General features: G+C 45.0%; 1 protein-coding gene across 1 annotated transcript in view; it reads right to left on the reverse strand.

Moving 5' to 3' along the window:
• LOC108609035 (dynein beta chain, ciliary) overlaps positions 1–21388 on the reverse strand; it is a 41164-nt gene that overhangs the window by 6104 nt on the left and 13672 nt on the right. Inside the window, exons 17-29 of the mRNA XM_018000707.2 lie at positions 19521–20990; positions 15414–15680; positions 14180–15225; positions 12561–13098; positions 11935–12449; positions 11113–11865; positions 10425–11013; positions 9981–10229; positions 7927–8403; positions 7493–7857; positions 3176–3314; positions 2931–3097; positions 48–2819 (exon numbers count right to left, since the gene is read on the reverse strand). Coding sequence (XP_017856196.2) covers positions 48–2819; positions 2931–3097; positions 3176–3314; positions 7493–7857; positions 7927–8403; positions 9981–10229; positions 10425–11013; positions 11113–11865; positions 11935–12449; positions 12561–13098; positions 14180–15225; positions 15414–15680; positions 19521–20990 — 9347 coding nt within the window. The remainder of the gene's footprint in view (positions 1–47; positions 2820–2930; positions 3098–3175; positions 3315–7492; positions 7858–7926; positions 8404–9980; positions 10230–10424; positions 11014–11112; positions 11866–11934; positions 12450–12560; positions 13099–14179; positions 15226–15413; positions 15681–19520; positions 20991–21388) is intronic.

A 21388-nucleotide genomic window follows, 5' to 3' on the forward strand; every position in this document is an offset into this window, starting at 1 on the left:
ATAAGGACATGGATGTGCTTTCGACTGTGGCTCATCAGGCTGGTTACGTGACGTCGTCCTTCTGCTTCTTGGTGACGTCGCAGCTGATCAGCATGCGGTCCAGGGGCAGATCATGCTTGCGCGCGCTCTCCTGCATGATGGCCGTGAGGAAGCTCTGGGGATTGAAGAGCCCGCCCAGCCAGATGACGCAGGGCAGCTTGAAGTCGTTCAGCCAGCCGGCCAGCTCCTTGATGCGATGCAGCAGGTCAGCGAACCAGCCCTGCAGGCCCAGCATGCTGGGGTAGGCCAGCTGGGCCCAGGCCGTCGGCACGTGATCATAGAAGATGGCATAGTCCAGCCGTTCCATCTCCTGCGTGATGGTCAGCTCCCCCTTCAGCCCCAGCATCAGCTCACGCAGCGAGCGCTTGATTTCGCGAATGAGCGCATTCATGCGCTCGCACTCCTGCAGGGCGACCACCACAAAGGGCGTCTTGCGCTCCACGCGGTTGAGCAGGGCCTGCAGATTGAACTCGTCCTGCAGCTTGTCGAGGAAGTCGTCGATCATGATCTTGACCAGCTCCTCGCGCCGTGCGCCACAATGCGAGCTCAGCTCTGACTCGCGCGGCTGCAGCTCAAAGATGGTGCGCAGCAGCTGCTCCGAGGCGCTGGTGAGGAATCCGATTTCGGCATTGGGATGCAGGCCATAGAGCAGCGGTGACTCATCGGGCAGCATTTCGGTGATGTAGTCGTGGTAGCCCTCGAATTCCAGATTGGGCGGCGCTGGGAAGCCGGGGCAGAGCTCAAAGTCGCCATCGATGAGATCCTGCTGCAGCAGCTCCTCCAAGAATGTCTGGCAGAGCCGTCTGTCCCAGTCGTCGGTTATGTGGCCGCCGTACATGATCTCGCCGAAAAGGTAACGCAGATCCTCCCACGGAATGCGACTGCTGCCCTCCAGGTAGTTGTGCAGCACGCTGGCCGAGATGGTCAGGTCGCCGATGTTGAAGGGGTACACCTTGTTCCAGCCCTGGGGTCCAAACTTACGCCGCTCGCCGGCCACCGCATGGAAGTAACAGAGGGCAAAGAGTATTGACTTGAACTCCGCCTCCTGGGTGCACGTTTCCAGCGTCTCCTGCGTGAAGTTGTCCCAGGCCTTGTGCAGGTTGGCGGCCATGCCAGCGGGCGGCTCATTCACCACCTTGAGGGAGGACTCCAAAATGCCCTGGGGTATGACATGGTATTGCGGATCTGGAGCTGGCTCGGCGCTAATGAACAAGCGAAAATTCGAATCCCCCTGAGATTCGGACTGCAGCACAATGCGCTCGATTAGCTTCTCTAGGGTGGGCAACCAGTTCACCACCAGATGAATGTTTTGGAGTATCACCCATTGTTGGCCGGTGGCCAGTGCCTGCTCCATGGCTGCCTCGGCCAGCAGCTCCTGCCCCTGGCCCAAGGATATATTCACCAGAGTTCCGGCATCCGCATGGAAGCCCTGCAGCTGCCCATGGCGCTCCACATCGCGTATGGGATCCACGCCCGGCGACAGTATAAAGAAGGCGGGCGTGGCAGCGTTCAGCTCCTTGAAGATGGCCCCAAACGGCGGCGTCTGCACCTCGGCATAGGCTCGCCCCATCGTCTGCTCCACAAACTGGGCCATGGCATAGGTCATGCGGTCGGGCCGCAGGGCTCTGATAATGCACAGCTTCTGCAGTGGGGTGCGATGCTTCCACTCGCCCGGGAACTGTTCCCGCTCGGGCGTATCGCTGGCCACGAATTTGCGCCAGCGCTTGGTGTAGTTCTCCATGTCCTTGTCGATGCCATAGAAGTGCTCGACGAGCGCCAGCGACTTGATGCCGCCCCAGGCACTGCGACCCACAAAGTCCAACGGCGATAGCGTGTTGGGGTCGTGCGGATAGCGCAGCAGAAAGTCGGTCTCATCCTTGGCCACCTGCTCGGCGGCGATCATGATGCGCAGCGTCAGGTGCGAGCTGAACGTCAGCTTGTCCGCCTCGAAGAGGCCGCGCAGCGTATAGCGGTACGTCTGCAGCGTGATCGAGTCGACCAAGTGGAGCACGCGCTTCTCATAGGTCTTGGATGCTGGCGCCACGGCTATGGCCTGCCGGAAGACGTTCATGAACGACTTCAGGGAGAACTTGTATATGGGATTGATGCGATTCAGATCCGTCAGCACAAAGTACAAAATGGCCGCCCGCTTGGCGGCTGCGCGGTAAATGTTTCGGGTCTCGTCGATCTGGAGCGTGGTTAGGTGAGCCTCTCGCACCTTGGACTCGATTTCGTCCACTGTACGTTTGGTGTTCTCCAAGTTGAGCACCAGCGCGTGGTCCTCGAGCACGTTCTCGCCGGCGGAGGCCAGCCTGGCCAGCAGCTCGTCCTCGAGCGCCTTCAGCGAGATTTTAAACATATTTTGCTGAATCGTCACCTCGGTCTTCATCTGCTCCAGATCTGGGCGCTCAATCTTTACCACTTCCGCCAGCAGCTGCTCCTCCAGTCCATCCGGCGTCACCGTGAAGTTAATCAGCGTCGTTTGCGCCTGCATTTCCGGCTTGTAGTGCGGATTGGCGAGCTTCGTGTGCAATATGAGACGGAAATTCGGATTGAACTCCATTTCCCGTTCGCCAATGCGCAGATATCGACCCTTTTTGATTAGCGCGCGGCTCAGCAGGGGCTCGAGTACAGTGTCCATGGACTCCTCAATTTGCTCGATGAGCACTGTGTCGCCGCGCGAGATGGACTTCTCCAGTGCCTCCAGAAAGCCACGCTGCGTCATACGCAGCACCACCAGGGCGGCTCCAAAGCGGCTCTTGATCCACTTGATGCCCTGACTGAACCAAAGTGTTAATGCTCCTCACTTATTAAATATTGATAAGCCCGTAGTCAACTGTCGCCGGGCTCGCTCAATTACGGCGTAAGCCCGAGCTGACGATGATACTCACAGCTGGGGATCAATCATCAGTGGCCAGCGCGTTGAGTGCTGCAGTATTGTTGCATTCTCTGTGGACATGCCGTCCATGGGCAATCCCTCATTATTCCAGGTGGCAATTTGTGCGTCGTCCGACAGCAGCGCCAGTGGGTCGACGCCCTGCGTGTGCGGTATCTGGGGCTATTTCCATGCCAAACATACAGCAAATGCAAACAGCTAAGTAACTGTGCCTCTGAGGTATCAGCTTCAAGTACTCACGTCCATCTTGCAAAAGCTCGGCAGCCACATCTTGTGCTGCAGCTCCTCGCGATAGCGACGCGTAAAGCAGCCCACGTACGACAGGAACGAGGAAATTAGCAATATATCCCCAGGTAGAGTGCCAATCTTTGCCTGCAAGCTTTTCAATAGAATGGTTAAGAATAGATGAAAGCATGAGAACGGAAGCAAGACCGGAAGTCAATGGCAGGTCGAAAATGTAATACACTGAAAGAGAAACTGTAGAGGACTTCAAACTGCCTCATTTATGCCATGAAATATTTCCCATTTGACTGAAGCTTTATGATACTGTCGACTCCTTTGGGCAGAAGTTTTTGAATTGGCAGGAGTTTTTTTTTTATAATGGAGGAGATTCTGAATTGATGCAAAATTTTAGGTAATATTTTGATTGAATTGGATTTATTAAATTGGTTATGGTTAAAAATGGGTAGCTAATATTGTGATAGATTTTTAGGAAGGAGTTTTTCGGAAAGAGTTTTGATATAGTTGAGATATTGCAGTATAACAATTTCATTTCAATATAGAAGTTTTATAATTAATTTAATTTTAATTTTAACTTAACTTTTGAAATTTTAATTCTAAATTTGATTTGGGAATTCAGTTAAACTCTGATAATAAAATATATATATACAAAAATTTACATATATATAATTTTTTATATATATATTTTTTTTAATGGATGCAATGATGTCCATTTATATGCCTGTCTCCATTTCGTGACGAAATTGAAATGCCCGTCGACAAGTGTATAATAAAATAGAAAAGCATCGAAAACAGAAACGTGAGAGCTGGCTGGCTGGCTGGCTATCTGGCTGTCTGACCTGGTAAACGGGAGCATTAATCTGTCCCTTAGCGACTTTAAAGTGCGCTTCAAGTATAAATAACAAGTGCAGCTGGAGGAAGCTGAAGGCTGCCCGTCGAGCGTTGCTTGCATTTGAATAAACGGGAAATTGCAAAACTAATAATGATGCAAAGGGTCTCTTTAGCGAGGGCAGAACAATGAGTATGCATAGCGATTAGCTAGAATGCTTGAATTGAAATTATCAATGGAATGAAAATGAATTTCGACACAATAGGAAAATTGTCAGTTTAATAATTCGAAATATTTTAATTAATTCTAAAAATTCGTTAATGTGGGAAAATACATTCTCATATATAACTCAATCAGGCCAAGTTTATTATTAGCCCCCGCAGGCACTCGCTGCGCCTTGGCTGCGACTTTAGCAACTTTAGCGTGTAAGATTAACAAGAGGAACGACAACAATGGCCTCGCCATCGGCAGCATCAGCAGCATCGGCAGCATCAGCAGCATTGGCAGCATCATCAGCATAATCTGCATGCTCCATGTTGTTGCTGTCGTGTAGCTTTGAAAATTATTATTTGAAATTGCTGCATGCCAAACATTATTGATATATTTAAGCCGGAGCATAAATGACGGGCTCTGCAGCAGGCGACTTAAAGGAGATGCAAGTGTTGCACTCAGCACAAGATGATGGCTTTAAGGCTTAAGTGATTTATGCTCTTGTTCCAAAAACACACACACACACATATAAAGACAGATGTGTGCGTTTCAAATGGTGCTTGGTAATTGAATAACGCAGAGACTATGCAATTGCAATGCATAAATGTCCAACATGTCTAGCACCTGCCCACAAATACACATATACATATGTATATACATACATATATTGTATTGTTAAATTAAAATAATTGTTTTGAAAGAAATATTCTGCTCAAAATTTGATAAAATACCTGTCAAGTGGCATAAGTGCATTCTCATTCAAAACGCAAAATATATTTCAAAAGCAGCGCCAGCAGCAACAACAACAACAGCAACACCAAAGCTAACGGCAATACAGAGCCAAGAGCGTTTACACATATAGATTTTTCTCTCCCTCTCTCTCTTTCTCCCTCTCTCGTTCCCTCTCTATTTCTGTAGTTGCATTTGTATGCACTTACAATGAAGAATATTTAATGCCATAGTCAAATAGAAATTTATATGCAAGTCATAACGGTACATAGAGACACACACACACACACAGATGCCGCAACCGCACAACATTTTGCAGTTTTTACATTGCTCTTCCTCCGCTGCTGTTGAGCGCAAATTATATTTTCATAAATATTTGAAAGTTCTCTCGGAGCAAGAAGGTTTTCAGTTTTGACATTCGAGCATGGAATCCCCTGCTATCTGGTGTTAGCTGCTGCTGCTGCTGCTGTTGCTGCTGTTTCTTTGCCAGTCTATTGTACGCACACTCATAGCTCACAACGAGCACACACACACACACACAGACAGACGAGCCGAGCAAACATTTTAATATTTTTCACACATATGTAGAGATGCATTCATGAATTCGCCCTCTGGCGATTCAGGTGCTGCCGTTGTCGAATTGTGCGGCCGATTGAATGCCCATGTGTATGTGTGTGTGTGTATGTGAAATTTTGCAGTTATTTAGATGAAAAAAAAAAAAAAAATGTACTGATAGAGTGAGTCTGTGTGTGTGTGTGTGTAGTCACTGCCTGCTGTCTGTGGATACTCCTTTGGCTACCACGCGCACTCAATTGAATTTCATGGCAAATATTGATCTCGTAAACCAGTCTGTGCCCGTGGGCAGCCGAAGGTGTTGAGAGCACATTTTGTGCATTACTATTTACCATCAATGCGCACAAGCACATGAATGGAAAGCCAAACATAAATTTCCACACCAAATTAATATTCATGTTGCATGTACTCTAACAACCATTTTACTTGTCTGAAAAATAGAATGCTTTATCAAACTTCAAATTAGTTTACATATTTATGACATATTAATTGTTTGTATTATATTCTTTGACAGAGTCTGAGTTTTGCATTTGAGTATTTCCTATAAGTACTTCTTCTAAGTATTTCATATAAATATTTCTTTTAAGTATTTATTCTAAGTATTTCCTCAAAGGGTTTCTTCTTAGCATTTCCTCCAAGTATTTCCTACAAGTATTTCCTCCAAGTATTTCTTCTAATTATTTATAAATATAAATATTTCTTTTAAGTATTTCTTCTAAATATTTCTTTTATGTATTTCCTCAAAGGTTATCATCTAAGTATTTCCTCCAAGCTTTTCCTCTAAGCCTTTAATGCTTAGCTGTGTGGTCGTTCACACATTTCATTTCACTTCACTTTATTGCACTTACGACGGATCTCCATCAGGTCTGGGTTACTGAAGAAATGATGTAGCTGCAGCCCTTTATATAGGGCACCCTTCACTCAAAGCCTAAGTCGCTCTCAAATGTTGAGCCCGACGTCAGGTAAGGGTCGTTGCAGCCGATCCTTAAATGACCAATGGGAACACTCTCTGCTGCTTCGATTTACTTATATGTAAATATGAAATGAATACTGCTGCATACATATAAAGAACTTAAATGATCTTCTGTCAGAGAGACACCCGAAGAGACAGACTGCGAGATAGACAGAGAGGCATATGCCGACTAACAAACGACCAGACATGGAAAGTTAAATCGGATTACCTCATTTCGCTGCTCAGTTATATGCATACATATATGCTTGATATGGCTAAATATTGCATATTTAGCATAAATAACTAATAGCGGCTTCTTCTGTTCTATACTTTCCTGATTGAAAATTATGGAAATCAGTGCATCAGGTACTTCAAAACTGTCTTATGAATGTATGACTCGAGTTTGTCTCTTCAGGATAGTTATTATAGCTGCTTGTCAGCCTTTTTCTTGCTGAAGCTCTCTCAGGCCGGATCAGAATTCAGATTGCCTCTAGGTCAGTAAGGATGTTTGTGGCAGGGCCAGCTCTGGTTTATTGCATGTGTGCAGCGCTTTAAATGCTTTTTGGGTTGTTTCTCATTACCGGGGGCAAGTGCTGAGTGCAAGTGCAAAGCTCAGAAGAGTCGACGCTGACGCAGTTTATTTACTGTCGGCAGAACAAACGGCGGGCAGTTCATTGGCTGCGACAGTGCGCAATTTGTTCAATTGGCAGCTGGGGGCGGTGAGCGATGGGAGGCGGCTGCAGGCAGGCAGATGGAAAGTGGAAAGTGGGCGAATGGCGAATGGGGAATGGCACTTGCAGTGGGCCAAATGAGCGCAAGTAAATACAATTTACGGCCTTTTGTTGTTGCGGTGGGCCGCAAGTGTGCGAAACGCTGGCACAGTTCGTTCAACTGAGGCCCCACGAGGGGATGCGAGGGATGCGGGAAAGCAATTAAAGCCATTGCGGACACACACAAAATGTAAATTAAATTTAATAATTGATGGCGCATAAATGGGCGAGCACCGTCCACAGGCCACACTCACCTCTGCACAGACTCGCGCCAGCGGACATTCTCGTTGGCCAGTCCATTGACCAGCCTGTGGGCCAGATCGATGGTAAAGGACGTCTTGTCCGCCTCCCGTTGGCACTTTTGCTTTTCGGCGACAGCGTGCTCGAACTCCGCCTGAATGTCGGCCAGCTTGTCCTCCAAGTTGTTGATTTTCGTCTTGAGGTACTGCAGTCGCTCGCGCGCCTCGAGCAGCTCCTGCTGGGCATCCTGCAGGGCCTGCTGCTTGGGGCCAACGATGAGAAAGACCTGATGATAGCGATGCAGATTGATGACCCATGCACAGAGCCCAGCAGCTGCCACAGACTTTTGCACAACTTTGTCTGGATTAAACTCGGGATCCTACGAAAGAAAAACAATTTTCGATGTCAGTGAGATGCGAAATGGCAGCTCCCATCTCTGCCCTTTTACCTTTAGGTATTCCTGCAGGGTTTCGATTATATTCGGATGTATGTTGTCCTTGTTGTAGTTGAGCAGGTCGCTGAGAAACTGATCCACACGCACCATCATCAGCTTGGCTGCCTTCCAGCTGCGATCGCGCGGTATCTTGCCATTCGTGGCCAGCAGCACCATGACAGCAGAACAGACGTTGATCACGCCCTTGGGCGGCGATCCGAAGGACTTGAGCTCGGTCAGGTTGTTCTTGTTCAGGGTGTTGAGCGCCGCCTGTGCGGCCACTAGAGCTGGCTCAGCCTGTCGCAGATCCTGCTCACAGAGCTTGGTCTTGATGGAGACATCCTCCTCGATGATGCGAACGCGTTTCTCCTCCTCTGAGGCTATGAAGCGTTCACGTTTCACCTTCTCGCTCTCGGCGCTGACAATGACGATCAGCTTGTCGGCCGCAGCATTCTTGGCCGCCAGCTGAACTTCTTGTATGGCCAGTTGGTGCTGCAAGAAAAGTTCTTTCTAAGTCAAACGAAAAACTCTGAGAAACTTTAAAAGTTTGGTGGCCAACGAAACGAAATTAATTAAAGCTCTGGCACGCTGGTCCAATATTGACACGGGGCAACTTTATCGCACAAATTGTAGAAGGCACTTGAATAAGCACATGTGCATTACCTCCTCTCCACATAGGAATACATGTATTCCATGCTCTGAAAACTGAAGCTGACGTCTGTTCGTCGGCACAATTGAATTTCATTTAATTCAATTTGTTTAAATAACATTATGGATGTGTTTTTTGTTCCTCTGAGTGAGCAGTTTTTGTTTGGCGCTCGAAAGTATGCTACAAAATAAATGCGATTGACGCGGCGCCATTGCCAGCCATCGGCAGCCATTGGCAGCGTAACCGGAAACGGCTCCTGCAATGCAAAGGGTATCGTCATCGACACTTCACCGGCTCTCCACTCCACCTAGACACCATTGTGGCCCACTTTGCCATGGGCTATGCACAGCAGATTTGCTGTAACAACAATTCAATTAAGCGTACTAATTGAATGACAGACTCGACACGAAGCGACGCGACGCGACGCGACGGTTCGAATATCGCAGAGACAATGGCAAAAAAAAAAAAAAAAAAAAAATAAAAAAAAACGAATCTCAACTGCCGCCATGCGTGCGTATGTCCATGTCCACTACATGGCCTGTGCGCCTTGATAAAAAATCTGAGCGGGTCAGATGGCATCGTCAATCCGGTTGTTCAATTAATACTCAGAAATGTTTTTAATAAAAACTTAATTTAATAACTCTACAATTTTTATGCATGCAATTTTATTTATAAAATTGTTGCGCTTAAGCCAATTTATTTTAAATTGGTATATTTTTTGAGAAATGCAATAAAGAGTTAAAAAAAAAAAAAAATAAAATAATAAATAAAATAAATAAATAAAGAAAGTATCATTTTTTGTTTGTTTTATTATTATAAATATTTTTAAAATATTTAAATATTAAGTAAGAAATGCAATATGTAATAAGAAAATAATGTAGAATTTTTTTATTTTATTATTATTAATATTTTTAAAATATTTAAATATTAAGTAAGAAATGAAGTAAATGAAAGGAAAAATAAGGTATCAATTTTTTGTTTTATTATTATACAAATTTTTTAAATATTTAAATATTAAGTAAAAAATGCAATAAGTAATAAGAAAAATAATATTTCATTTTGTTTGTTTTATTCATATAAATATTTTTGAAGTATTTAAATATTAAGTAAGAAATGCAAAAGGTAATGAGAAAAGAGTAGCATTTTTTTTGTTTTGATATAAATATTATTAAAATATTAAAATATTAAGTGTTGAGTTTATGCCTTTAAAATTTTTTATACTAACAAAACAATTAATGAAGTATTATATATATTTATTTATATTAAATGATTTGCCTGGCACCCTAGTCGAATAGCTGATTACAGTTATCACCCACCGATTTTGATGAATTAAAATGCTACTCGTATAGGTCTTAAATTTGCAGGTCGTTAAATTGATTCAACTCCTCTCTTCTTTTATTACATTATTATTTACGCTCACCTTCAGGGTGTCCACTTGACGCGCGCATTCGGCCAGCTTGGCCATGCCGCTCTGCAGCCGGCCGATGCGCTCGGCGAACTCGCCGTTTTTGTCGACCAACAGTTTGCGGTAGAGGAAAATGTATTCGAGAAAGGTTTTCGGTGTGGTGTAGTTGTAGCGTTTTTCATTCTGCAGATAAATTTTCGATATCTGATTCACAGTACCGTGGACGTAGGCCATAAAGCAGGCGATGGGCGGCACGAGTTCGGGCTGCAAATGAATGGGGGTCAGTTGACTTCTCTGGCTATCGAGCTACAGCTGTGTGTGTGTGTGTGTGTGTGTGAGTGCATGAGTGTGTGCGTGTGTTGTGGCACCTTCTGTTGTCATTTTGACAGTTTAAAGTTGTAAATTGTAAACGGCGTCGGACAGCCGCGTGTAATAATAAAGTCAGCGTATCGCACACACCTCCAATATGTCACCGATTTCGGTGAGAAACTTTTGGGACACCGATTCCAGTGCACTGCGGGGCCACTCGTGAAACCAGTTAATGGCCGTGCGGCTAATTATGGCCGGAAATTTTCTGGCACGTATGCGCAGCGTTTGCCCCACCGGGGAGAAGCAGAGCACGATTTTGAGCAGCCGTCGCACCTTCTCCACAAAATAACGCCAGCAATTCTCCTTGGTGTCCAAGGTGCCGCTCTGCTTCACCTCGTTGCGTATGCCATTGACGATCGTATCCAACTGATCGTCATTGAAGAGCTCGGGTATTTCGCCGGAGGCCAGCAGATCGTTGATCAGCATCAGTATCGACTCATCGGGCAGCTGCGCATCGGAGATGAGAAAAACCGACGCCACATTCTTGAGTCCCACCTTCATGTACAGTGCTGCAATCTCGTCCCGCATGTCGAGCAGCCCAAAGCCGCGTTTGATTTGCACTTGCGACACGCTCAGCGAGGAGATGAATGCGGCCAGGCGCGCCAGCGTCTGCTTGCCAGAGCCGCCAACACCAATCAGCAGGGCATTGCCACGTGGACTCTCCAGGATGCGATTGATGCTGGAAAGGAAAAGAAAAGTTAAAAAATAAGATTATCTGAGTTGAGATATATCATATATGGAATGTGATATCGATAAATCGAGTTAGCCTTCAGCTTACCGACATATGTGTATCATGGCATCCTCGAATAGCACCAAGTTCATGTAGCCCACAATTTCGTTGTAGCTGGCCTGCGCCTCCAGCAGCAGCTGGTAGAGCGAGTCCCAGCTCTTGAGCGGCATGTACTTCTGGTCCACCAGCGACTGGGCAAAGTGGCTGTAGATCAGTGGCTCCGCAAACACAAAGTCCTCGTCAAAGTCCTCGAAATCCTTCTTGAATATGTCCCGAATGGAGGACTTGAATGACTTGATGTCGTACTGATCGACCAGGCGATCGTGGTAGACGCGAAACGCCTCATGCACGTAGAGGCGCATCAGCTCGGCGGGCTTGCTGCAGACTGTGCCGCTGTAGCTGCTGGCTGCACCACCTGCGGAGATTGGGGCACCCACGCTGTGCATCACGCCCTGGTAGATGTTGGTCAGGTCGCGCAGATTGAAGATGTAGTGGAACTTAATGGCCGTGGGCAGGAAGGCGTACTCGACGCGACGGTGCAGCGCGATGCCCACCTGCACCAGGAGATTGCCAATGGAGCGGATCTCCTTGTTGAAGCCCAGCGCCGGCTGCTCCAGGTGGCTGTTCAGGATGCTGCTGTAAATGTGGTGCAGCGTCTCCTCGCTGGGCTGAGCCACCGAGAACACACAAAAGTGGCGCTGCAGCCGCGGGTCGATGGTGAAGGAGCCGGCAGTCGGATTCATGCAAGCCGCAAACTGGCAATGCCGTATGTCCTTCAGCTGAAGCCTCTGGCGATCGTACCTAGGCATGGCATCGACAATAATCTCAGCTGCTGTTAAATGAAAGAAATCGAGCTGAGCCACCACTCACCACTGCCTGTAGTCCATGAACTGGCGCATTATGGTGTGCGGCTGCACGGTGCCATAGGCGTCCACCTCGGGCATGTTCAGGTCGTTGACGAAGTAGATCAGTCGGCGCTTCGGCCCGCTCGGCGCAAAGCAGCGCCCCGACTTCTTCTCCAGCGGCCGATCCAGCATCTTCTGGAACATCTCCGATGAGGTGTAGAAGTTAAAGTGTGTCGCCTGCACTGTGGTCAGCAATGGTGTCGACGAGGACAGCTTCCGACGCACGCCAACGCCAACGCCAACGCCAACGCTAGCAGGATTGGCTGCAACGGCCGGCGTCTGTTGCTGACTGCCGCTGACAGCTGTCACGGCAATTTCAAGCAGCTCCTGTGCGCTGGCATATTTGCTGAAGAGCTCACGGAAGATGGCACCCTTGCCGCAGCCGGAGCTGCCCACCAGCATGCAGGCCAGATTGCGGTCGATAAGCAGCTTGAGGAAGTAGCCCAGACGTGTGGTCTCTGCAGTTGAAATGAGCACGTTCTGTGTGTGATTATATGTGTGCCAGTGTATGTGTGTGTGCGTGTGTGTGAGTGTGTAACCAAAAGCTTTGTTCGCATGATTAGTTCATTTCCAACTAGGTCAAGCACGCACCTGCAACGGCTGCTCGGCATCGATTTGACACTCGAGCTGCTCCTGAGCGGCCAGCTCTGACCAGCGCTGGAACTTCAGTGTTTGCACATTAAGCTGATAGTCAAATATGGTGCCCTGACTGGGCAGCTTGACATCCTTGAACTCGCCCGCCCACCACTTGTGAAACTCGCGCTGCCAGTCCACAATCGTGTCCTGATGCAGTGCCGAGCCGAAGCTCCAAAGCGTAACATACACAAAGATGGTTTCTAACGCCAGCTCGACGGACTCATGCGATAGCTCGCCCTGGTGTTGGCTGTGTGCATTGACACCCAAATGCTTGTCGCCCCCGTGCGCAGCGTCATCCTCAACTGGGTCGCTGTCCAGCAAGCACTCGAGCAGGTGACACGTCATTTGAATCATGGCCATGTTCGTGATGGGCGTGATGCGACGAAAGTCCCGCTGCCTCTGCATCAGGCTGGGAAAGTATTTTTCGAAGAGCGTCGTGAGTATGCCCCGCTCGATCATATTCGCACGCGTCTCCAGCCAGGACGAGACAAAGCTAAAATTTAATACATACCATGTAAGAAAACGCCAGTCGGTAAGTCTGACTAGGAGATACTCTGAACTCTGAATGAACTGGATGTTTCAATATTCACGGCTTAAAAAAAGTGTCGCGCTCTTGTCACAACTTCACAATCGAGTAGCCTCTACCAACACCGTTAAGACACTGATAGAGTTGCAAATTCGAAACTACTTCATTACTAGAATATTATATGGCGAATCTAAGTCAAAGTAGCTAGAGTACTTTCAGCTATAGTAGCTCTTGCAATATGATACTTAGAATATATAGGAAGAAGTATGGCTCTGTTGCCAAATTTATTGCTAATTCATCAAACTTTAACAACTCAATATCTTTAGTATTTCGGTTGCGATTTTAATGATATGTGTTTCCTATGATATACATAATCTATTAAGTATTTCTAAATTTTAGAAAAATAAAAAACTCTTTCACATATAGGTTATATTTGCAATAGACTTTAAATTTGAAGTGATTAGTAAAATTCGAAATAGAGCACAAATCAAAACTATATAAAATAAATAATAATGAAAATAATTTTTTTAGGCTAGTTTTTAACTTGCAGAATATAGAAATTCATAAAGAAAATGTATTTTTTTTTTAATTTTAATTTATTTTTTTATTTTTTTTTTATTTTAATTTTAATTTTTTTTTTTTTTTTTTTGGCTTTTTTAATGCAAGTCTAAGTGGGCAGAATTAAGAGATAACAAGTTCGCAAAGGGGCTACTGAAGTGCGTTGTATGGCTTAATAAAACATGAAAGATGAAAGATAAAAGCTGTTAGTTGTTAACGTTTAGGCTACAGATTTTGATATAAATATATATGTATTTGCCAAGTCTTTAGCTCGTATAGACTTTAAGATCGACGCATTCTGACATGCGAATTGACGGACGGACATGAAGACGGACAGGGCGGACAGACGGCCTTTCCTACTGATTCAGAAAGCATCATGGTATCTGCCACGCCTCCTTTCGCCTGCTACATACATTTAAAAAAATTCGTACTTTGCTATATTCAAAGGGTTCAGGGAATAGAAATCCAAGTAAAAGCGATTAGAACTTACGGTGACCAGCCCAAGTCCTGCGGATTGATATACAAGATGCCTGCCCTGGAGACTGTGGCCGGTGTGGCCGCCTTGAGGTGGCCCACCTCGAACAGCAGACGCATCTCGCGCCTCAGCGAAATGCGTTCGTTGCTGGCCAGCGTCAGGATCTTGTTGTCGTCCATCAGCGTGTTGAGGCTTTCGATCCACATTGGATCAATGTCGCCGTCGAGCACTATCCACTTGGGGTTACCCGGTGGCATATTGGCCTGCTCGCGCATTATTGAGGAGAAGAGGCCGTCCTTCCACTCGCGCGTGGTGGGATTCACGATGCCGAACAGCTCGTCGTTGGACAGCGCCTTGGGATTGAGGATATGGCAGACTGGCTTCAGTTTCTGTATGCGATACGTTTCGCGCAGAGTTTGCCAAATTTTGGTTTTGCCGGTGCCAGCATCGCCCACAATGAACACCGAGTGGCGCACATCGAGCAGCTCCTGCAGCTGCACCACCTTCATGAGGAAGCCCTCCTCGGGCTGCAGCTTAATTTCATTGACCGCACGGCGAATGGTCTTCTCGAATTCGAACATGCGCTTGCGCGGCACATCGAGCGCTGGGAAGAGGTCGCCTATCAGGCCCATAAATATGGACACATCCTCGGTGACTATCTTGGGTATGTTGAAGTCACGCAGGGCGCGCATTAGCACCTGATCCTCTGGCCGGCTGTGGTCATCGCGCTTTAATGTGCCGGCCACAACCAGCACCGATTTGATGGCGCGCAGTCCCCAGTCGTAGTGATCCTGCTTGGACAGCAGCTCCTTGCACAGCGTGTACAGTGTGATAAATTTGCGTGCCAGCAGACGTGCATCCTGGAAGCCCTCGGCCATTAACATAATCTCACAAATCAAAGCAAAGTCCGGCACAATCATGGCGCATGGGCGAAACAATGTTTTCAGGTTTTCCGGCAGCTCGGTGCGGCCAGCGTAGCCGGGATTCATGGTGATAAAAATGCCAACCGACGGCTCCAGCGAGATGCGCTCGCCCATAAAGATAAATTGGGTTTTATGCATCTGTAAACAGTAGCAGGAGGAACAGCAGCAGCAACAACAGCAGCAACAGCAGCAGCAGCAGGAGCAACATCCAGCGTCGTCCGTTTCCAGGAGCCAAGCGAAATGTAATCAATGTGCAGCATTGCAAAGAAGTGGAAGGTAAAATCAATTTGCGAACGCTTCACGTATCCCAGACATTGCGGTCGCACCCTTATCGCCTCCTGTATAGTCTTCACTTGAACGGCCACCACGGAGAGCACCTCCACGCAGATGCGATTGAACTCGTCAAAGCAGCCCCATGCGCCGGTCTGGGCGAGACCTTTGTAAATGTTGCCGCAAGATTTGTAGTCCATTTGCTCCGAACAGTTGAAGACATAAACCATTACGCCCAGTGCACGGCCCAGGTCTTTCGTTGTTTCCGTTTTGCCTGTGCCCGCCGGTCCAGCTGGCGCTCCTCCCATCACCAGATGCAGCGACTACATGTGTGTGTGTGTGTGTGTGTGCGTGCGTGTGGGTATGCAAAGGTATGCAAATTGCAAACGGAATTTATTTTCCACTAACGAGTTGTTTAATTTAAATACTGGCCAAATTGGCATAAAATCAACACCAAATGGCAACAAATTAAAGCAGCAACTTCTCTCTGCACTAGCCACATGCACTAATTGGAATTTTACTTGCTTTCAAGTAACATAATAAGAGCTTAACTATGTGCATACAATATTTACATATTTGCAATACATAAGGTATTTTCCTTAAAGAAACTGTAGTAAGGAAATATGTATTTGAGAAATATATATTTTAACAAAAATACATACTGTATGTATGTATATATTTATACATATGTTATATATGTATTAGTTATATGTTTATATATTTTTATTTGCTTATTTTATTTTTTAATATGTTTATACTTCATATAATATATTTTTATATAATTGTTTTAAATTTATTTATATATTTATTTGCATTTAAATACGTATATACATATATATTATAATATATATTTTATATTTATATATATATTTTTTAATATTTTTTATATACACATATTTTTTTTTATATACTTATATATGGTATATAATAATATTATATATTTTATATTATATAATTTTTTTTTAATTTTTATTTATATACTCGTACTTATATGCATTTATAGTTTCGAAGCCGTATTAATTAATGCCGAAATAAAATTCTTGAGCTTCTAGAATAGCAGTCATAAATCAAGTTTAATGGACGTCGTCTTAGTCGGACCCGAATTAATTTTATTTCTTTTATTTCTATTTTAGTAACTTCCAGATTTAGTTTATGCATTTATTTATTTAGTTCATTCAGCTAGTGTATTTACATATATACATATATAGTATATATATACATATATAGTTGCTCATGCGATAGCTAATTAGTTTCTGGGATTTGCTAAGCAACGCCTTTACCATCACAGACAAATGACTCGCAGTCGGCCAGTTTGAAGCCTTGAAGTTCTGCTGCTATAAGCTCATTACTTCTGCCTTTATGATTTGTAGCTTAAATTGAAATAAATACGAATTATTATTTCCATTTAGCTTAATTACATGACATTTTTCTCTAAAAGCGTTTATGAATTCGCTTGAATTGTTTTGTTAAAGCTCCCACTAAGCGAGAGTTTCAGCTGAATCAAATCATTTTTTAGTACCAGCCATTGTTGTTACAACTTTTTAATCTTTCCAGCTTCTAATCCAGTTTATTATTAAAACTTTTCTATCATCTATTTCTCAATTATTTTATTTGAACAATGTTTAGGGATTGGGACATTTATTTCATATTTATTTATTTCATTTTTTGAAAAATAATAAAATAAAAAAAATTGCTTTTTGTGCACATTCTTGCAAAAAATGAAAAAAAACAAGTAAGAACGTTGCAGTCGGGCGTAACCGACTGCGGAATACTCATTCACATCCCATCAACAATTTAGTAGTTAAGTTTCGTTCTAATACTGTAGAATATACAGGTTTTTCCGATTTGCCACGCCCCAACTGGGCGTAGACACCTCATTTTTGGTCAGTTTTTAGAAAGAGATAACGTTACCCTAACTGCAAAGTTTGAATGCTTACCCTAAAAAAATGTGAAAATTACAGGGTATTTTTCGATATGCCACGCCCCTAAAGAGGCGTAAAAATTATTTTTGGGGAATCGATAGAGGAGGCTACCAGTAACTCAACTATCCAAATTTGAAGCTTCTAGCTATTATACTTTAGGAGATATAAACTTTTGCGGTTTGCCACGCCCCCTGTGGGCGGACATATATCCGACAAAACTTTTTGGTCTTGGGTGATCAGTCCGAGTATATATACAAAATTTGAGGTCTCTGCCATCAATAGTGTCCAAAATATAGGAGAATTTAAAAAATCACTATATCTTCAGGTCCGATTTGCCACGCCCCCAACGGGCGTAGACTTATAATTTATCTTCAGACTTTATAGAATCATACCATTAGCTGACGTGCAAAATTTCAGCATTCTAGGTTTACAACTTTAGGAGATAAAGTTTTATCCGATTTGCCACGCCCCCAATGGGCGTAGATATATCCGCCATAGCTCGTGATCTTGGGTGGTCAACGCGGACCTACATACCAAGTTTCAGCTTTCTAGCTCTTCAACAAACATGATTTCTGGTATATCGGAAAATGCATTTTCCGATTTGCCACGCCCCTAGTGGGCGGATCGGGAAAATTTTAACACTTTATAAATCGGAGATATACACGAGTATGTGTTCCAAATTTCAAGTCTCTAGCTTCAATAGCGCCGAAATAGATTGCGTTCATACGGACAGACGGACAGACGGACAGACGGACGGACGGACAGACGGACAGACGGACAGACGGACGGACAGCAAGACGGACATTGCACAAAACCAATATACTGATTCACTTTCGTGAATGAGTATAAAAATCTCTTCTTTTTAATACAATTCACACACATTTATACACACGTATCTGTGCATCTGACGCATCGTAATAACATATCCCCCTGCTATTTCTCTCCTATCAATTTGTTTCATATTTGTTTATTAAAACACTTCTTTAGTTAATGAAAGCAATAAATTTCACTGGAATTTTCGTAATTAAGTGTAGTGGCTTATGGTGCTCACTGTACTAAAATTATACATCTGAAATAGCTAATGTACGTGCATATAATAAGAGGTAATATGTATGTGCTTAACGCATATATTGCTTATTGTATAATGTTTGTATATATGTACACATACAACTAAACTATAATCTCAATCAAATTCCTAGATAAATTAACTAAAATGTAGGGAAACTAAAAGGCAAAGTTCTTCTGGAAATATTGCGAATCTCATGATTTCTCAATATTAATAGAGAATAGCATAAACGCAAATGATAGAAAATTATTCCTGGAAGCAATAAATTATTTTGAGGCGTAGGGTAGCTCTAAGACTTGCTCTACACAATTGCAAATGGCTAACAATTTGCAGATTTCAAGAATTATTAAGCGCTACATTGAAAATAAATGAGTATTAATTTTACATATGAATGAGTCTTAATCAGTTTTCAAGAGAAAGAGAGTTTCAAAATGGAAAAGCACATAATTTGAAAACAATATGGAATGTGCATATTGAAAACAAATTCATTAATATAAATCGAAATTTTGCTGAGCTTTCGATATTTTTCGTGTGGCTAACTCAGACGGATTTAAGACCTCCTATACAAACTTTAACTTTTCAATTGAGTTGTCGAAAATCATGTTAGCCGCAAGAAGAAGATTCTGGCCAAGTTAGAATGGTGGTCTTACTGGAAGATACTAAATGTTTTTATGTGTGTGGTTAGTTTAGATTAATTGGGGAGCTGTTAACCCACTAGAGTCTGCATTAAAGACTGACCATAAGGTCACTACACTTTCAGAGTCTCTTAGAGATTTAACTCTATTGGAGTCTATAGCGAGAGACTCCGTATCTCAGAGTCTATATAAGAGACTCAATACCTGCTAAGAGAAAGTCTTTAAGCAAGACTACTCAAAGTCATTGACTTAGTTGAGCGTGATATGAGAATCATTTCTTTCATAAAGTCAACCTTCTTATGGACAATTCTATATAAGATTCACTGTTTGTTTCTTCAATGTAAAATTAATTTATTATTATAACACCTTCGATTGCACACACATGAACAATCATGTCTGGCAATTTTTTCGGTCGAGCGAACTCCAAATTTTAAAGCCATGTTATTTTAACACCTTCAATATTGCAAACATAAACAATCAAATTTTTGTAATGAATCTCAATAAGCCGATAATTTGTTTGTTTTTTTTGTGGAGTCTCACCTGTGTCAGCGTGATGTAGCATCGATCCGTTAGAGGCGTTATCACCAGCCGCGAGGTGTTGCCCAAGTATTCATAGGCATAGCGGAACTCGGCATCGCAGATGTTGGCAAAGCAGTCCTCGTCGGCGCCGCTGGTGCTGACTGTGGTTGCCGAGGTGGCGCAGCCGCTGGAGCTGCCCGACAGATCGTCGTCCCAGCGATGCCGGAGCTGGCTCTGCCACTGGAAGGCCAACGAGTTGTCCACTCGCGTGGCAATGATCTTGGCAATGACATCGCGCGAGTGCACGTCGATGGTGCAGATGGTCATAATCTTCTGTCGGTCGCCGGCAGAGAGTTCGCCCAATAGTAAATTGATTAGGGCATTCAGCTGGGCTATCTGCCGCTTGTGCAGCTCCTTCATGGCGCCCTCGTAGCCCTCCTCCATGCTGGCGAACGAGCGATTCACGTCCGCCGTCCAGTTGATCTGGCTGCAGCAGAGCGCCACCTGTGCCGGCCAATCGTAGAGCCACAAGTCGCGCGACTTCTCCCAGAACGCGCCCAGAGCGCGTCGGAAGAGCTCATGGAGCGTGCTGCGCATCTGTTGGATGACTGCGTTCAGCCAGAGCTCCACCCGGCCGCAGCAGTCAATGTACGCCGATTGCTCCCGCTGCTGGTTGCTCACGAAGGCGACATACTCGTCGTTCTCCTTGGAGTGCATGCCCACGGCGTGCGTGGTGTTCGTCTCGTACTGCAGGCGCAGTATGGAGTCGAAGAGCTTGATGAGATGACGATCGATGACCTGCGGGTTGTTGCCGTTGGAGAGTATGTCCAGCAGATCGGCGGACGATATGAAGTAGAAGCGTGGAAAGGCCAAGCGCTTCGTCTCCAAATAGTCGTTCAGCGCCTTCTCGCAAACCGACAGACGCTTCTGCAGCTCCAGCAACTGCTGCAGCACATCCTCGTGCCCCAGCACCACTTCCATCACCACCCGCACGGCTGTAACGCGTGCCAGCAGATTGGTGAAGTCCTCGTCGATGCGCTCAAAGTTGGCCGCGTCCACGGGCAGCTGGGAGCGAATGTCCGCTGAGCCAATGAAGATGCACTCCAGATAGATCCACTTCCGCTGCACCTCAAACCAGTTCACAATGAGGTTGTCAATGCCGCTCAGCACACGCTGCCAGTAGCTCAGCTTGTCCAGCAGGTACTCAATGTGCTTTGAGGTGGAAATATTTTGCAGCTGCATTTGATTATCGTCGAGCGTTTCGATCAGCTCCTCGGAGACCTTGAGCAGCTGCACCGTTGGCCGTGAGCGATGCACCTCCAATTCGAACTCCAGATGCGCCCATGTGGCCTTAATGTCGTCCAGCACCTTGGTGACCGTCATCTCTTTGATGGCACGATCCACAGTGTTCTTAATGTCCTCCTCGTGCTGATGCAGCTGCAGGCTCAGCAGCTGCGCCAGAGTTGTTGACGCATTGCACTTGTATGAAAGCTGTTGGGATTGCATTGACAATTATAATGTTCACATCTCTCTCTCTCTCTCTCTCTCTCTCTCACTCTATCTCTTGTCTTGAGCTGCCATGAATACAATTAGGTGGCCCGTCAATTAATATACGAACCATTGCTCGTTATTAATTTTAAGCAATTTCGCTCCTAGCTGCAAATGTGCATGATATTGACTTTCAAAATAATTCGAGCTGCCTGTTTCGTCAAGCAGCTGCTGCTAATAATTAATCCTGCTTCTGCTAATAAGCCAGAGTGCTCGACTAGCAGATGCCCTCACATATGTAGATGTATATATTGTTGTGAGGGGCTTAGCCCCAAAAGGTCTGGCAGTGTGGATATATGATATTTTATGTACTACTCATTCGCATATCAAACTCTGTTTTA

The sequence above is a fragment of the Drosophila arizonae genome, chromosome 2 (genome assembly GCF_054131065.1).
Source record: "Drosophila arizonae isolate 15081-1271.41 chromosome 2, UAZ_ARI_1.0, whole genome shotgun sequence".
Lineage (NCBI taxonomy): Eukaryota > Metazoa > Arthropoda > Insecta > Diptera > Drosophilidae > Drosophila > Drosophila arizonae.